The sequence below is a fragment of the Lodderomyces beijingensis genome (genome assembly GCF_963989305.1).
Source record: "Lodderomyces beijingensis strain CBS 14171 genome assembly, chromosome: 6".
NCBI classification, from domain to species: domain Eukaryota; kingdom Fungi; phylum Ascomycota; class Pichiomycetes; order Serinales; family Debaryomycetaceae; genus Lodderomyces; species Lodderomyces beijingensis.
This window is the reverse complement of record NC_089975.1, coordinates 1,307,288-1,325,953: the sequence shown is the minus strand read 5'-3', so window position 1 is coordinate 1,325,953 and position 18,666 is coordinate 1,307,288. Positions and strand designations below refer to the sequence as shown.

General features: G+C 43.5%; 5 protein-coding genes across 5 annotated transcripts; 2 read left to right on the top strand and 3 right to left on the bottom strand. All coding sequences in view use genetic code 12, as the record gives it.

Annotated features, from left to right (window-relative positions):
- Positions 1–287: 287 nt before the first annotated feature.
- LODBEIA_P52620 (uncharacterized protein) lies at positions 288–1,310 on the bottom strand (the record flags this gene model as incomplete). Its single annotated transcript, XM_066975575.1, has 1 exon — positions 288–1,310. The coding sequence occupies one exon, from the start codon at positions 1,308–1,310 to the stop codon at positions 288–290; it is 1,023 nt and encodes a 340-aa protein (XP_066832200.1).
- Positions 1,311–2,630: 1,320 nt separating this feature from the next.
- Positions 2,631–4,766, top strand: LODBEIA_P52610 (uncharacterized protein; the record flags this gene model as incomplete). The annotated part of the gene is made up of 1 exon (XM_066975574.1): positions 2,631–4,766. One exon carries the CDS (start codon positions 2,631–2,633, stop codon positions 4,764–4,766), a length of 2,136 nt encoding a protein of 711 aa, XP_066832199.1.
- A 101-nt stretch (positions 4,767–4,867) lies between these two features.
- LODBEIA_P52600 (uncharacterized protein) lies at positions 4,868–5,839 on the bottom strand (the record flags this gene model as incomplete). The annotated part of the gene is made up of 1 exon (XM_066975573.1): positions 4,868–5,839. The coding sequence occupies one exon, from the start codon at positions 5,837–5,839 to the stop codon at positions 4,868–4,870; it is 972 nt and encodes a 323-aa protein (XP_066832198.1).
- An 896-nt stretch (positions 5,840–6,735) lies between these two features.
- Positions 6,736–9,633, top strand: LODBEIA_P52590 (uncharacterized protein; the record flags this gene model as incomplete). The annotated part of the gene is made up of 1 exon (XM_066975571.1): positions 6,736–9,633. One exon carries the CDS (start codon positions 6,736–6,738, stop codon positions 9,631–9,633), a length of 2,898 nt encoding a protein of 965 aa, XP_066832197.1.
- Positions 9,634–10,108: 475 nt separating this feature from the next.
- On the bottom strand, positions 10,109–11,503 carry LODBEIA_P52580 (uncharacterized protein; the record flags this gene model as incomplete). Its single annotated transcript, XM_066975570.1, has 1 exon — positions 10,109–11,503. The coding sequence occupies one exon, from the start codon at positions 11,501–11,503 to the stop codon at positions 10,109–10,111; it is 1,395 nt and encodes a 464-aa protein (XP_066832196.1).
- Positions 11,504–18,666: the final 7,163 nt, after the last annotated feature.

Here is an 18,666-nt window from a genome sequence, read left to right as displayed (position 1 = left end):
GTAAACTCAAAGTCGAATTCCCTCACAAATCTGATTGAATAGTTGATTGATCGGAGAAAGTACAGCTTGATTGATCGATGAGATTTACATTGAAAAGGGAAGGAGTGCCTGCTGGGAGAGGAGGGTTCACCATTAATGAACCTCGAGCCTCCAGCATCTGTGACCAATATGCAATTGGTCATGTTACTCAACTTCCATTGAACTCTCAAAGGAACAGCAAGCAAGCCTGTTTTTTTTTTCGTATTCTCCTCTACTTTTTCTTTTTTTTTTTTTTTTTTGAATTGTGTTTAACTTTCTCTACTTTGCAATGCCCTTAGCGTTTTTTTAATCCTCTTTGTAAATTTCTGAATAATTTCGAAAAATTTGGCAACTTTAGCGATAATCTTTTGCAAAGTCGAGGCAGATGTGCAAGATCCATTCGAGTCATCTCGCGTGCATGTTTGTGGATCTTGCATCTCGACGGATTCCGATGTTGGCGGTGTCAAATATTGTGACTGTGGTACAGTTTCCGAGGAGCTGGAATTTGCAAGCGAGTGAGATTGCGAACTGCCAACGTCAATCGATGAGTAATTTGCACTCAGGAAACACTTTTGGTTTTGAATGGAAGCCATGATTGCCATTTGCAACTGGACATTCGCCTCTTCAGCTGGAGCAGTTGAATCAGCTGCCCTCTTTTCCTTCAATTTGGTATTGGAATGAGGTGCAGTCCTTTTGCCACCATCCGCGATAATCAATGGTTTTCTCCTTTGAGCTTCAGGATCGATAAATGGTGAGGGGGTGACATCAGCGCGTCGCGGGTTGATTGGCTTGAGCACCTCTTGTCTCCACTCTTGGAAGTCCTCATCACGAAGGGCTCTCAAATCGAGGTCTTCGTGTCCAATGAGGACCTCCCAGCCATCGTCGTTGGTGGCTGACTTTGACCATTGTTTCAATGACTTGTAGTAGCTGACTTTGGATGGGTTGCGTGGAACAAAAAGACCTTGGCTCTGGTTGATTCCAAACTCGCCAGTTCTTGATTGAGCAGCAGCAGCACTACTACCGCAACCAGTTGGTTTTAAAAAACCACCAGCAATAAAATTCGATGCGCCAGTTTTAGTTTCAGTTTTAGCTTTCGTTTTTGGTTTTGGCGTTGGCCATTGACCACTGGCTGCTCTTGGCGACGAAATGAACAATAGCTTTGAATTGGGCTGCGCATGAACTCGAGAAACTTGAACTGTTGGTCTAGCCGTACTTTTCAAGTAGGACCATATTCCTTTCAACGCACCAGCGGCATGAGACGAGTATTTTGGGTTTGAAATGACTTGGTTCATGGTGAGGAGCACTTGTTGAAATTATCAGTTTTTGATAAAAATTCGCTTGTAAATTGTAAAATGTAACTTGTAGCTTGAGTCCGAAGGTCAAGTTAATTTACAATTGATTAATGAAACAATAATTTGCTATGCCGTTGGTGCAGCTGTAATAAAGAGCTGCACCCAAAAAAAAGTCAAAGAATGAGGAAATGTTGTATCCCATTTTTTGAAGGAATATATGATATGTCACGTCTGAAATTTGGCTGCAAAAAACCGGAAAAAAAAAGGAGACACAAAGTGAGTAGAAACGTGGTGTTGCATATGTCACGTGACAACACCCCGGATTTCTTTATGATGAGGAATGAGGGATGAGGATCACTCTCATACATCGCCGTCACACATCTGGGGTTAGATCCAATGAGTCAAATTGGTTTAGTGGTACTAGTTGTGATGTGGACCCACACTTCTCTTGAAAAGATTCTTTTCAAGGCAGACGGTAACGCTTCTCTACCAGTTAGTTTCAATTTTAAAATAATCCTCGTTCGTCCGCACCTTCCATTTCCGCTCCCTTCCCTGGAAATTGGCCTCTGTTGAAATAGTACAGGTATATATATAGTTTACCTCGTGATACTAGGCAACACGCTTTTGTCATGTTTGGAACTCTGGGAAATCTCTCTCGATGAAATTTCAGATGGTCATCCACGTCAATACTCAGCTAGAAATGCACTAAATAAAAGAGGGCTTGAATACCTGATTGCTCGAGTTGATTCAACAACAACGACAGCTACACTTCATCAAAGCTTCATCAAAGCTTCATCAACGCTTCGTCAACGCTTCATCAACACTTCGCCAACGCTTAACGCTTCATGGAGCCTAGTGGCTGGTGTCTCTCTCTTTGTTGGAGGTGTTTCAGAATACGATCTTTACCCCATTACATAAGCAAGATTCATTTTACCCAATTCGTCGCTACACTTTACAACCCCCACCCCCCCTTGCCACACCCACCAACCGGCACCAGTAGCCACCGCGAACCGAGTTGCATTTGTTTGATCTCGTTGCCTCGGCATATCATTTCACATCCGTCTTACCACCACTAAACCCGCTTGCTCAGCTACATAAAAGTCAACAGCGTCTGCCTGTGTATATCAGCCCACTTGTCGATCAGTCTCAACAAGGAGCGTTCTCTGTTCGTTTGTTTTTTTGTTTTGTTTTTTTCTTTTTTTTTTTATCAATAGAAGAGCTTATAGTTTAAGCTACTTCGTGCCATTACAAGCAGATTCCCACCGAAATCAATCGATCGATCGATCCAGGAGAAAGATACCTTTGATCCGCAAACGTGGAATGATGACAGTCTCGTCGTCTAAGGTAGTTGACCATCACCACTATGATGGCCTCCAAGGGCAGCAACAGCGAGAACGTGGACGATATCGTCGTCCTGAATCAATCACCACTGCCTTGTTAAGTGACAAATCAGCATCTCCTTCTTCCTTGTCACCGCCGTCGCCACCAACACAACAACCACAGCAGCAACCACAGCAGCAATCACAGCAGAATATACTCAAAGGTTCCAAAGTTCCTTCGCATCATAGTCATAGTCATAGTCATGGTCATACTGACACCCACAGACAACACCCTTTTCCATCAGCCAAGTTCGATTCTTTGAATAAAATCCCCAACATATTGTGTGTCAATTTTAACCAAGATCATGGATGCTTTGCAATAAGCCATGAAAACGGATTTTTGGTTTACAACAGCAATCCATTGGATCTAAGAGTCAAAAGACATTTCAATACCACCACCACCGCCACCTCCGCCGCCGCCGCTTCGTCTTCGTCGAACTTGCATCAACATCATCAACATCATCATCATGTCAGTAGTGTTGATGGCAGCGTCAAACATGCTCTGGGCTCACCCTCTTTACAAGGAGAACCCCAAAAACTAGGTCAAACGAATAGCAACAACTACACTCATGTGGGCTCTGGAATCGGCCACATTACAATGTTGCATAGAACAAATTATCTCGCCTTGATTGGAGGAGGCAACCAGCCCAAGTTTCCCAACAACAAACTCATAATCTGGGATGACTTGAAGAGGAAAATAAGCTTGCTGGTTGAATTTGATAAACCAATCATCAACGTGCTCTTATCGAGAACAAGAATTGTTGTTGTCTTGGTGAATGAAGTGGCCATATATGCATTTACGTCACCACCCAAAAAATTGGCTACTTTTGAAACTTGCAACAATGAATCAGGAGTAGCTAGTCTTTCACTGACTGGTATAAGTAATAATAAACTTGCAACAACATCATCGTCAACCACCACCACAGCGGCTTCGTCATCAACAATAACACCAACTTCGTCATCATCAGTTACTTCAATCAATATACCAAACACTCAAAAACCACAGGACCAATATATGCCCTCGATGCAGCAGCGAGGAAGCTATGGGTCAACCACTAGCAATAAAAGTAACAATAGCCAAAGTAGTAATTATTCAGTTGGCGATAACTCTGCTGCAGCTAGACCCATGAAGTATTCTAGTAAGAAATCTCAAAATGGAGCAATCTTGGCATGTCCCGGTAAGGCAATTGGCCAAATCCAAATAATTGATCTTGGAAACGAACAGGAAACGTCTAAAAATGGAGCAGGAGCAGGAGCCGGTGCAGGCGGACCAAGCGGAGGAACAGGAGCAGGATCGGGTGGAGGGTCCAACATATCCAGTTCGTCGTCAATTCGAATCGTCAAGGCACATAAATCTGCCATCTACAACATTTGCTTAAACAAACTGGGCACTCTAATTGCCAGTGCCTCGATATCGGGGACAATCATTCGTATCCATTCGACGAAAACCACGAATCTATTGTATGAGTTCAGGAGAGGAATTGACAGAGCCGTTATAACGTCCATGAAGTTTAATCACAACGACACTAGATTGGCTGTCTTGTCAGACAAATACACATTGCATGTTTTCGACGTTGAAAATCTCAACCAGGAAAACCACAGTAGCAACAGCAACAGCAGCAATAACAGTAACTACTACAACTACCACAATAATACTGGTGAAGCCGATGTTCATACAAATCATAACAAGGAGCATATTTTAAACAAGTACATGTCATATTTGCCAATGCAATTTTTGCCCCAGTATTTCAAAAGCACGTGGAGTTTCTGCAGTGTCAATACTAGCAAATACCATCCCAATGAAACGGTGTTAGATAAGGGCATTTTGGGCTGGCTGGACAACGACACCATCATCATCATTTGGCCCAAGAAAAAGATCTGGGAAAAGTATCTCATTTCGAGACAAAGCAGTAGAGGCAGCAGCAGCAGCAGCAACAACAGCAGCAACAACAACAACAACAACAACAACAACAACAGCAACAACCACAACCACAACCATGCTGAAGCTGAAAATGAAGATTACGAATGGGATATTCTGAGAATAAGTTGGAAGTCCCTCGAACAAAACAAACATTAGTAGATTGTTGGGAAAGGAGGAGAAAAAGGGGGACAGGTGGAGATAAATTTTACCCTTAGCATCGTAATTAAAACTATAACGCCAAAACTATAACGTCAAAACTATAATGTCTCACAAAGTAATGGTTGGTAAAACACCTTCTCCCTTGTACTTGAAAACTCTTGCAACATCAGCCAATCTCTGCCATGGAAGTTCCTCATAAATCTGAGCGCATCTGTTTCTTTGTTGAAGTGTAGTAAAATGATATTTGTCTCTCGGGCAATGTTTGACTCTATCACAGTGCGAGGATGAACAGGGTCTAGCCCAAAGTTTCTAAAATACTGCTTGATTGTGCTCAATTTGACCCCGAATGGCCAATTGTGCACCAAAAGGGACCGGCGTTGCTCCGGAAGTCGAAGCATATCCATCAAGAGGTCATAGTTCAGGAACTGCTCTTCCAAGCGGTCAAGGGGAACAATTGACGAATTTAGGAAAATGATCTCATCAACTAATCGAGAATGGTTCGGTTGTTGTTGTAGTTTCTTGGGTAAAAGGTGTCTAGTGATGACTTCGATTGGCTCAAAGTTCAAATTCATCGGCATTCCATTGAGGAGCTTGTTTTGAGTCTCTAGTTGATACACACATGCACTCAATTGGTTCTTGAAAATGAATAAATATTCATTCTGGAAAGATAGCATGTTATCATCGCGTTTCTTGATCACCTCGAAATCGTCAACGGGGTTTAGATTATAAGTTTGGTACCGTTTGCGCGGGAGCATATTCTGGAAGTCGTTCTTGGTTATATACAGGTTGGGGCATTGGAAGGACATGATATTGGATTGGAATTTGGGCGAGCACTTGAGCAACGCGTCTCGTGCCGGGATCTTTCTCAGCTGGGACAGATGATAAAACTCAAGCCAGGAGTCGTCGCCGTTGGAGGGACTTGTTGAGCCATCTTCGTCCTTGTCAAGGTCAAGGTATAGCAGCAGTTTCGAGTAAACCTGCGGCATCACTTCTGGTAGCTGTAGCTTGGATGCTGTTTGATCGTATAGCAAATTCATCAACCTCTTGGAGGTTTCCGTAGCGGGCTTCATGGTGATCTTGTTGTAGCTCAATTGCGATTATGAAGCGAGGGGGCAGAACGAGTAACCTATTAAGGGGGCCGAGATGTGAAAGCAGACATGAGCTAACATGAAAAATATCCCCAAAACTCCGCTGAGAGATTCCTTGAATCTCGTGTGGCAACACCCTGTGTGTGTATTTTCCTTTTCAAACGGAGAGATCTCTCGGTAGATGATGACGAAGATGAACGGATTTTTTTTTTTAGCGCCATCACGCAAATTTCACATAGACGCACGAGCACACCAACACACACAGAGACACACGCATAGAAATAGATACAGACCAACCAGTTTGAAGAAGAGAGCTAGAGTTAGCAGAGCAGGATTCTCATTCCTCAACAAAGAACATCAATAGTCCCTTTTTTTTTTGCTGCAAAGTCAGAACTGTTGGCTGTTGTATTCTAATTTTTTTTGGCTATTGGTTTTGATCTTTTTTTCTTTTTTTTCGCGAGCCAGGGCCATTACGCCATTATTTTGAGACTGGTAAAAAACCACCGGATTGCACTGTAACATCAGTGGAAACGGTCCTCCAGCTTCAAAGCGCAAACTTCTTGTAAATACCAAACTCCAGCTCCATCATACAACTGTAAATAGCACCATCATCATTGGCACCGACATCGACATCGACACCCATCTCGACAGAACTCATTATACCTTTCCTGTCAACAACAACAAACTACTGGTAGAAAAAATTAACCCACGTTTTCCAAGTGTCAAACACACCATCACCACCTTGACCGTTGGCTTGTGAAACACACATTGTTACTGCTACACGTCACAGACAAATAAGCACTGCCCAAACGCCATACGCGAGACACTTTTAAGCAAAAGAAAACGAAAAAGAGAAAAAGAACTTGGAGAACAGAAAAATGCCGACTGAAACTATTTGGTCGAGTGGCCATTCGTCACCTATTCAGGCAAGCAGACCGTTGGAATCGCCTTCGGCAACAAGCAATGCAACCAACGCAAGCAACACGAAAGGCTTTAGCCAGTTCAAGTCTGTTTTGGACCAAGTGGACCCGGACGTTGCCAGTCTCTTGGCTAATTCAAACCCTTTTGAAGGTTTACCGTCGTCAACCGGTTTGAGTGAAAGAAGGCTTTCCTTTAATGACGGAAGCGACATTGACGATACGTTTTTCGGGTTCAAAAGAGGGGCATTATCGGCAATCACGGCCCCTGTTGGAGGCCACATCAACTACAACAGCCATCCTTCTCATTTCAATTTTTCCAAAAACGCCAATGGTCACGAAGCCTCGGGAGGTGACAATAACGGCGGTCAGAGGCTCAACTTTGGCACAGCCTCGATTAGCGGCGGTATTGCAAGCAGACACCCTCCACAGGAAAGCTTTCTTCAACGGTTCTCGAATGTAGCTGACGCCACTAGAGAAATCGAGTTTGGAAATTTGTCGTTGGGAACGACTCTTCAAAGCCCCAACAACTTGTCAACGTCCATGCTCGTCGGCGACAGCGGAACTAAAGGCGGTTCTTTGAACGAGAACTTGAACATGCCGGCTCCCAGAGGCTCGAGACACCAGTCGATAAGCGAAAAGATTGACAACTATAACAACAACTCCCCTATTCAGTCGAATGCGGCCTTATCGGTGCACTCGGATTTGAACGCGACGTCCGATGTGAAGATAGGCAATGGAGCAACAGGCGGAACTCATTTGCCTCAGTCGTTTTGGAATCCAGCGTCTGCTGCTTCCTTTACGCCAGCAAACTATCAGTCGTATTTCATGGAGAACAATGCCGGGTTTGCAGTTCCAACCCCGCCTCCGCCACCACCATTTCCACCTCATCATGCACCTCAAAACTTCTACCGCCAAAACCAGGGTCACGCTCAAGGTCAAGGACCTATCCCACCGATGAATGGACCACCGCCACCTTTCATGGTTGCTTCGCCTCCTTTACCCCAGTTTTTGGATCCAGGCTTGTACAACATGATGTACGGAAACTTTTTTCCTTTCCCCCACCCACCACCTTCGGTTCCGGCTGAGGGAGACGACATAAAAGAAGGGTCTGGCTCTGGTTCTGGTTCTGGCTCTTTATCTGGGTCTCCCAAACCAAACAAACTGGGCGACGCAGAAACAAAGGATAGCAGAGACAACAACGCGCACCATGCGGGGGGCTCAGAAACTGAAAAGGGGACGAATGAAAACGACAAGAGGAACGAACATCAAAACGGCAATGGGCCAATAGGGGTTGGTCTCATGAATCGTCAGTTTTTACCCTCCTCGTTCATGTTCCATCCATTTAACCCTTACCCCATGTACCAGCAGGGTCTCCAGGGCCCAATGATGTCTCCAGATGCCATGAGAAGTATGTCGCCACAGCCAATGGGAGGCATGCCTTTACCCCCAAGTGCTCACAACTCGTCGCCCCGTGCTGCAGTTGCGCCCGTGGAAAAACCCTCGAGCGCCAGAAAAGAGGCCGCCAACGGTGCGAATACAGGAAATGGCGGAAACAGTGGAAACAATGGCAACAACGGAAATGGAGGAAATGGAGGAAATGGCGTTTCTTCTGCAGCGGCCAAGAAAAAGACACAATCATCATCATCAGCGTCATCATCATCCAAGGGCACAAAATCAGGTGGTTCTGCCCACATACACCGTTCGCCCTTGTTGGAAGAAGTGCGCTCCAATCCCAAGGGTAAAGAGTACACGCTTCGTGACATCTATGGCCATGCCGTGGAATTCACCAAGGACCAACATGGCTCGAGATTCATCCAGCAGAAGTTGCCCACTGCCTCTGCCGAGGAGAAAGAAGTGATTTTCAACGAAATAAGAGACATCTCGTATGAACTCATGACTGATGTGTTTGGAAACTATGTCATTCAAAAGTTTTTCGAGCACGGCTCGCGCACTCAAAAGCGAATCCTCTTGGGCCACATGGTTGGATCCATTTATGAGTTGTCGTTGCAAATGTACGGATGCAGGGTAGTTCAACGGGCTCTCGAGTCTCTTGAAGACGTGGAGGACCAATTGAAGATTACCCAAGAGTTGCGCGATTACATTTTGATCTGCTCCAAGGATCAAAACGGCAACCATGTGATTCAAAAATCGATTGAAAAAATCAAGCCCTTTGACAAGATCAGGTTCATTTTAACAAGTTTAGAAGATCAGATTTATCATTTGAGCACGCATTCGTATGGTTGCAGAGTAATTCAGAGATTGCTCGAGTACTCAAACAAGCAAGATCAAAAGTTGATCATGCTGGAACTAAACAAGTTTATCTACTATTTGATTCAAGACCAGTACGGCAACTATGTCATCCAGCACATATTGGAACAGGGGGAGCCGGAGGAAAAGGAAGAGATTTTGACGATTGTCTTGGGCAACGTCGTCTCCTTCTCCAAGCACAAGTTTGCCTCTAACGTGATTGAAAAGTGTATCAAGTATGGTGACTTGAAACAGCGTCAAATGATATTGCATGAAGTCATGCTTGGTAATGAAGATAATAATAACAACAGTAGTAATGGGGAGAAGGAAGGTGGAGAAGATAAGGAGAAGGAGAAGGGTGGTGTTGGAAAGGAAGACAGTATAGTTGCAGATGATTCTCCATTGGCCTTGATGATGAAGGACCAATACGCCAACTACGTGATTCAAAAGTTGGTTGAAGCTTTTGACTCCAACAGTTCTGAAAAGAAGCAATTGGTGTTGAAATTGAGGCAATATCTCAAACAATTGTCCGATAAGAGCAACTATGGTGGGAAGCACTTGGCCAGTGTTGAGAAAATGATTATAGTCGCTGAGACTGCACTAGACTAGAAATCGGGGCCTGTGGAGGTTTTTTTTTTTTTTTGATTTTGTTTTGTTTTCTGTTTTACTTCAAATGTAGATAGTCATGTCCGGTTCAAATGAGATTGGGTACCAATATATATATTAATAAACAATTTGTGAGTTGTGTTAGAATTTCACAATTCTGGTAAACAAGTGTGATTCGAGAGCTAGTGCCTGGTTGTGTGCCAAACGACGGATCACTCTACAGAGATGTCTACTCAACGAGGGAGCGAAAGGTCAAACCATATGAATGTATTACATCGGTCCAGGAGTTGAAAAAAAGTCTATAAATTAAAGCCAATCTGCCGTGTGTAAGGAAAACATAACGATTGAGTGTACCAAGCAGTCTCAAATGAACAACGAACTGAACTATTAAAAAAAAAATAACCATATGTATACATTTGTATATAATCAAGGCCCGCTCTGAGTTTTGAGTTTTGAGTTTTGAAATTTTTTGGTTTCTCTAGCTAAAGGACCTTAGTAGTTCCCATTTGAATTTATTCCAGTGGCGTTCTGTGGTGTTGGCTTCGCTGCTTGTGTTTTTAGCGCAAGCCTCGAGCCCCTGTTTGTTTTCGTAAAAGTCCTTGTAAAGTTTCTTGACTAGTGGCAAGTGCAACTTCAAATTTGAATTTTGAATTTGTAAATAGTCATACAATGTAATCCATTGTAAAATGTCAAACTCGGTCAAGTTCAACACTTGCTCGTGCGATACAGTTTTAACATTGCTCGTCGAGTGGTTCTGCGCGTCGGCGACTCGATGCGGCACATTGAATTCGAGCCCGTCATTCTCGCTATCCGTCGACGCCAGTCTCTCGTTTGAAATGTCTTGTGGCGTGGCGCCATTTTGGCCGCCATGCAAATTGTTCTTGAGGCTCAAGAGGGAAGTAGTGCTGCCTACTTCGGATGGCAAAGATGAGGGTGTTGGCGAAGGTGCGTTATTTTGGCTCCTACTCGCAGTCGATGCTCCCCCACCCCCCACGTGTTGGTTTGTGGTTTGAAGGTTCAAGCTAGCACCAATGGATCCACCGGGGTGCTTCAAGCCAAACTGTCTTCGTCTCTTCACTAAATTAGCCTCTATCAACTCGGACAAGGCCAAGATGACGGAATCAGCCAATATCAACGACAATGTTGTCGATACCGTAGGCGCAGGCAATCCGTGAATAGATTCCTCGTTGTGGGTATGGGCCAATTCAGCAAGTATCAAGCTCTTGACTTGGTCGCTTGTTGACAATTTGGAGACTCTGCTGCAGGTCAACAATATTATTGGCAAGTCCGGAGATAAGTGAGGTAGCAAGTTGATTAGTTCAGGGGTGTTTCCCGAGGAAGTCAACATGATCAAGCAGTCGACACCCTCGTTAATCATCCCTAGGTCGCCGTGCAACGCTTCCGAGGGGTGCAAATTGCAACTCGGGATGCATAGCGAGGTCAACGTTGCCACTAGTTTCAAAGCCAACTTGTACGATTTGCCAATACCGCAAATCACGATTTTGCCGCCGTTTTGGTAGGACTTGAGCATTATCGATAGCGAGTGCATTAGATTGGAAATGGAGAATTCGTCGATTTGGTATTGTTGGCGCAAGTGGGTCACGGCTTCGTTTTCCAATTTCAAGGTGTTCTTGATGGAGGCTAGTGCTGATTGGGCAAGTGATGTCGATAGCGTTGGGCAAAAGGAAGATGAAACGCTGGCATCTCTGCTTTCTTGGTTGTTGCCGGTCGAGCTGGGTTCTGCATCGTCGTTGTCGTTGTTGCTGCCTTTGTTGTTGTTGTCAAGATGGTAGTAAGGGCTCGTTTTGAACTTTAAAAGTGAATCGTTTCCAGTTGAAAATTGGAATATGGGGGCTTCGGAAACTCGAGACATTGTCAAGTATACTATGAATGATGACGGAATATATATATAAAGGTAGAACTCTTGACTAGGGGGTAGTAGCAGCAGTACTTTTCAACTCTTTTCGGCTTACTTGACCTGTTGATCTTGTTGAGTTGTGGAGACTGAATAGTCCTAGTTCTAGTCCAAGTTAATGATTTAATTATTTATTAGCGGAATCCAAACTAATCTTTACTGCTTTGTACTTCGATTTGGCCAGATCTCTTTTTCTTTTCCAAGCCTAATCTCTCTGACCTGGTGTGCTACTTGTGGTAATAGTAGTAGTAGTACCAGTAGTACCAGTAATAAATATCAAACAGCCTTTGTAAAAGAAATGAAATTTCAGGACTGTGAAGGCTTTTATATGTATGCAGATGCAAGTCTGGTTTGTAGTGGAAACGTCTCGTTCGTGCAAACGATGATGAGAATATATTATAAATTATAAATCAAAAATTTAGTTAAATTAAATTGCTGACGAAGACGCCCACCACCACTACCTCCACTCTCACAACCACCACTACTCCTACTACTGCTACTACTGCTACTGCAACTGCTGCTAGTGCTACTGCCACCGCCACTACAAGGTAAAACCGCCTCTCCGTCTCGGGGATAATTTTCCCCTTTCTGTCCAACGGCCTCTTTCTCTCGCTGAGGATGTGCACATTGTTAATAATGCCACCACACTTTGTACATCGAGAGGTCAAACAGAGCAACCCTTGCATTCTAGAGCCCTCGCTCGCGACCCACCCCCGTCTCCTGGCTCGGCCGTGTCGTCGTCTTCCTCTACTTCCACCCGCCAGAGTTTGCATGGGGTGAGGTTCTATCAGATACGGATAAACCTACACAGCGTCGCAGGTCTTACCTACATTCACAATAGCTAGCTGTTGGTAATTCTAGAATGTTTGCTATGCAGTGAATATTAAGAAAACCCCAACACGTCTCAGAAAGACGGATCAAAAGCCAACCCGTTGTGCGGAGATAAATAAGCCTCCTCCATTGCTCTTCCATCAGGAACAAGAAGTTGCTTGACGCAGAGAAGCAACGAAACAAACAAAAAAAAAAGCCATCGCCTGTCTCTCCTTTTCCTCAGCGTTGATCCTGCTCTTCTACGTGCCGTTTACTGCTGTTTGCAGGTTTCTTTCTTTTTTTTTATGTTATTTTATTCATCTTTGCCCCAGCAGCAGAGCTTCGCGGGTGCCTCGATGCGTTCCGCGCCGCGGAACTGTGGGTAGTTATCAGATCCCGTATCTACTACCCAATTTCACCACAACAACAACCGCTCCCGAGAGGGCAGTTCAAAAAAATTAGTAGACATAAAGATAAGCGAGTTTCGGCGTCTATACTCAGTACTAGTTGAAGAGTTCCTACGTTATTGTCCTCGTCGTTGTGGTGATCACGGTCATCATCGTGCGGGTCTAAGCATAGTGAGCCGGAGCAAGTGAAAAGGACCCTTTGTTGTTTCGTTGTTTTTTTTTTTTTCATTTTGCCTTCGGATGAACGTTTATCAATCGCAACTTCATGGTCACCAGTGCACTTCTCCAAACTGCAAAAGCTTCTCAAGAATAGGAACAGCAATCACTGGCGGGGAACGAGAACCCACTTCAGCCACCCCTTTCAATTTCTGACTTTTGTAATGGGACAATTTGCTCACATAGAAATTGAAAGATAAACCTTCCTACAGTCCACAGAGAGATCTCTCTTGGAAAAGGACCACTCTGGTTTTCCGGGACAATATGAAATTCTAAGCCTACACGTACGTGCGTACGCGCTCGTGCTTCCTGTTTGTGAGGACAGTGGGAAGACGACTACGTTTGTTACTATAAATCAAAAGGAGTCTGGCAAACGGATTCGTGGGATGAGAATGTATTGGCGATTTGAAATGCTTCATAAGATACCCCAATTTCTGCTTCTTCCTCCCTCCCCCTGAGTGTCCCACTGTATGCAATGAACTCAGAATGGGTCTTTTCATTCGTGAGTCGAGTATATGAAAAATATTCATAACACGCGGTATCTAAATTTGATTCAGCGCTGGAATCAATACTCAGATGAAAATGAAATCAAAAGACAGTTCAAAGCAAAGACCGTTGATGCTATGTTTAGACTTTGGGGCTGGTTCTATTTCTAGGGCCAAGTGATTGAGCGTGTAGAGTTTTGATAAAATTCTCGAAAAATTGGCAAACGAATACGGCAGAAAGACAGAATATTCATATGCAGCAGCTCTACATCTTCCAAGCACAAGATACATTAATTACAGAGTATACAAATCAACATTCAAAAAATCGTTATTTCAGACTTTCAGAGAAGCAAGGAGTATAGTTCTCTCAGGAGGTGATGGCTCTAGCTATTAAGGTCAAAATGGCACATTCTTTGGGACAAATTGCTCTAGTATTGGTGTAAGGATGTGTGAAAAGCTGGTGTTAGGATGTTCAAAAAGTTGGTGTAAGGATGCGTTTGCAACCTGGGATCTTGTGCTGCAAATTCACCAGGAAGACGTCATAGCACCAGCTTTTCCACCGCCAAAAAATCTAATCACGAAGGTTTCATTCGGAAAAGCCGTCGGTATAGTATTGGAAAAAGAGAACTCCGCGGTAAAGAGCTCGAAGAACAGGATCAAAGCCAGTGATTTGTGACGCCAAGACAGGATGTGTGTTTTTTTCGAGGTGGCAGCTTTCCCGCACGGCTTCCTCACCGCCATAACACTATCATCAGAGAGCAAGTGAACTAAGCCCCAATGGAGATCGTGATCTTGCCGTGAATCAATAGCATGGCCAATTGTCACAGTCTCACCCTCGCCCATGGCTCTCCCTCTCTGCACTCCTTTCTTTCTCTGTTTTCTTCTGTAACCAAGTCAAAAAAAGGACGCCGCAACCTGCAATATATATCCACGTTAACGTAGAAAGGAATCTGTTTCCCGGTGCTGAGTGGTTGATTGAACTTTGGTTATTCAGCCTTGTTGATCTTGTGAAATTCCAACAAAGAGTTTTTCTTTTCTTTATTGCGCAGAGGCTTTACATATCCACCATGCAAGGTGAATTTTAGACGCCTGACCGCAATGCAGGGGGGAATAGACGCGCCCTGATCTGTGCTGGTGAAGCGCAAACAATCTGAAAAGAGAAACCAAGCCACTGTGTGGAGATGCCTCGAAGTTTCGCAACAATAACATGCCATCATTCACCGCCAGTAGCAGATAAAAACATCCCTTCTGAGAAGCTTGAGCCACCGAAAGCGAAAATCACGAGAACAATCACCCCGCAAAAAATGGTTACCACCACGGCTTTCCGTTTGTTTCTTTTCTTTTCTTTTCCTTTGAACGGAATATTCAATGCAAATTCGCCGGGTTTCTTCTATCCTTTCTATACCAAGACAATGTATGTAGCCAAAAGCCGAAGCAAAGGCCGAAACATCTGAGATAAGGGATAATCCCGAGCTTTCTGCCTATTAAACTGAAGCTCCAATCTCGAGCTTGCACCATGAAACAAGTTGTTTGTTGAAAACTCAGCCGCCCGTAGTATTTTCGGTGCGTGTGGTAAATGGGAGACCGTTGCGAAGCAGGAAAGCACAGCACCCTCACTGTTAGATTCAGCTAAAACCTAGAGGATTCTACTTTGATGTTTGCTGCCGTTGTTATGGGGCTATTTTAATTGTCATTTGCTCTGTGGCAGAAGTTCGTGGTGCCAAAACTTAAGAGAAATATGATCGCGGTGAAGAGACCCCACACACTGAACCACACACACCCTTCGGAATCAATGTCGAATCGATTCACACTATTTATGGCAGAGAAAACTTCCAAAACTCAAAGATAAATTCTAAACTGCTCGAGGTATACTGGTAGCAAGATACATTCTTGGGACGAGTTGGTCAAGTTGAAATAAGAGAAAAAGTTGAAAACATGATGTGTCAGTTAGTGATGGACCAGAGCACTCTCGCTTGCTCCAAAACACCAATCGTTGATGACGCAGCACTATCGATGGAGAAAGAATTGGGCGACAAATTTCAAAGCAGATGAGCTGCTTAAGGATGATGATGATGATGGTGATTTCTCAGCTTCTGAAGAAAGACGAAAGTGAAAAATTCAATAACCAAGCGGAAGTTGAAATCAGTCTTGCTGCAACTCCACAAATCCTTTGCTTCAGGTGTGTCAGTTGACGAAGCTGCAAGGTTGCCCGGCATACCCAGGTGCTGAACCCCACGAAGATCCATCTCGTACCAACAAAAACAAATCAGAACTCCGGCCTCACACCCAAATCTTGTTGAAAAGAAAAGACGGCGAGCACTGAGATAGTGACCCGGGCATGACAATCAAACCTTACGGTTACCAATTGTCGAGAGTCACACGGGTCTCGAGTCAAACCGAGACGAGGGGAGTGCCGCTGTTGCTGCTATCGCTGTCCATGACTACGACACATGAACCAAAAACGTTTTGTGACGTTCAGAGGCCACCTGAAATTAATATTCACGACGCATTCCAAGTGAAAACTTGTTGGCTTTACACAATCAAGTTGCCACATCGCCTAAAGCGCCGATTCAAAAGACACACGGGCAAAAGGACGAGTACCTTATTATCAACTAATGATGCGCTTCATGCCAACAACAATACCATTGTTTCAAGGGTAAGATTTCCTGCACTAACGAATGTAAACAGCCACTTTCACACCTACAAATCAAACTATCTTGGACGGTGGTGGTTGTAAGACAACTGTGGGTGCTTTCTGGTGGGCAATTAAGTAAATCCAAGGCTTTCAAATGGGAAAAGAGAGCTCGTTCCAGACTAATTAATATACCTTGGGTGATTACATTGGCGAGACACGGAAAAATGCCAGCAAAGATGAAAACTAAAGTAAAGTGTGATGCATGCAAGAAAAAAGTGACTCCTTAAGAACAAATATTCAATTGGGGAGTCCTTTATTATCTTCAACAAGGACAAAGATTATGGTCTTCATGATCACTTGCAAACACTTGCTGTTGCAAATATGAAATCGAAATCAGGAGAGACATTTGCGTAAATTACATCCCTTGAAAAAAGCTGCCACATCAGCGCAAACCTAGCCACTTTCGCTCAATCTCAAACCTGAATATGCTTTTGCACGTTGGATAATACATGCAACAGGGCTGACACATTTCAAGTTAAACTAGTTTTCGCACAACGCTATTCTCTAATAAAACAACTGCAACACGATTATTTCACCTCAATTTAGCCAGAGCAAATCAGTGTTCCAAACCGAAACTATATGTGCCAACTCCATAGGACAAACGTAATTTCTTGAATATTGTGGTGTAACAGATACTTTTCAGTTCACGGACGCGATACAAGCGTAAAGAAACAAATTGAGCTAATCCAAGACTACACAAAATGAGAAAATCAGGTTTTGAGTTAGGATTTCTGCAACGCATTCTTGATTGAATTTGAAAAATTTTCACAAATTTGGTTTTTAGACCCTCATTATATGATTCAAACACCAGATGACAGATGCAAAGCAGCTCAAAACCATAAGACTTTTAGAAACGCACAATCGCAACCTCTGGCGATATTTGCATGTATAGGCGCCAGTAACAAATATCTGTATTATTCTTTTCTCAACGCGTGGAGTGGATGACGGCACTTAGCGTCAATGCCCTGTCCCATCATAAATGCTGGTTTTCCGCCACCAGAATCTCATAATACAATCTTTAACTTCAATCGCTTCGAAAGCTAACTTCTATCATAAGATCCTTGAGAAGCAAAACATGTTTGAAGTGTTACCTCTTCAAAACCTGGACCGGTTTTTGACCCCAGAGTTGCACCCACATTTCACAAGTCGGAAAGGAAATGCAAGAATGGAAAGTTTTTTGCAGCAAGTAACAAAATCAAATACTCATAGACAAACTCCAAAACTTCTATTTGTTCATCTTTGTACCCCCGCCTTGAAACAACAAATTGATGAATTTTTTACGAGCTTTAGCCACCATCCACGGCTCGTAGAACAAAAAATCGTGCTCCTGAAGCAATGATTGCAAGCTTCAACTATGATAATTTGACCAATGCAATATTTTTTTTTCTTTTCAATGGCGGTGAAACCTAGCAGAAAAAGTTATAGATTGAGAATGATCAAAATGTTATCGATATTGGAATGACTTCAAAGCAATTCCTCTTTTTTATGTATGTCTAGGTCCATTTGAAACATGTGTAGCAAAAATAGTATTCACCACTGCAAACAAAATCCTTGTTTCTCGATCGCATTAGTAATCAAATCAGTCAAGTATTGCCACAACTGTTCATAAAGGAAGCACTTGTGATAGACTAGTCTTCGGTATAGACGTACCATGCTTCAGACACGCCGATGCTCCGAAGTGTTCTTAAGTGTGCTTTTGATTCCGTAGAATTTTGCTGTTCAATAAGTACGACAGTGTTGGCAAATGATCAAGTTGGTTCTTCTATCGGCTGTTGGATCATGTGTTCTTCTTCACGTGATATTCGCTGTCATTACCTTTACGTGGGACTTCGAAATTCGTGATTGCATAGCTTGTCATCATCAATAGAGGATTCCAATATAGTAATCTCAGCGTTGGAGGATTCATAAAAGAGCTAATGAATTCGAGTTGTATGAGTTAACAATTAAATTCTGACCTCAATATACCGTACCGAAGTTGCGAGTATTTCTCACGATAAGCTTTACCGCTCTCATTTGATCAACAAGAGGCCTCTTCAGTCATCAGAACTGTTTAGCCATTGATTTCTTCGCACGCCATACCATCTGAGAAAATATTACTAGGCAGAAAGTTGTATTTGAGATCGAAAAATGCCTGGCAGAATATTCGTTTATTGCCCTGGCAAGTTCGTTTACGAAATCGAGATTTTGTGTTCGGTAGCACATTTCTTGTTCTCCAATTCAAGGTTTATGTGGTGGTGAAAAATTCAAGATCTTCGATTTGGTGTCAGGGAGCAAAAGTGGTGTTTTCTGGCTTCAGACGCTATGAGCGACCCCCGATGATAATGCAGTTTATATAATATGCTGCTGCGTCTCTGACGGAATTATGAGAATAGAATCATGGCGCGGGTCCGAGTATGCTATTACAAAAAGTTGACTTTGATTGGAAGCTCTTTTGGATAGGCAGTCATGTTTTGTGTTCTGGGATTTGATTTTGCATTTGTGTTCGATTATGCGATCTCAAGACGCAGT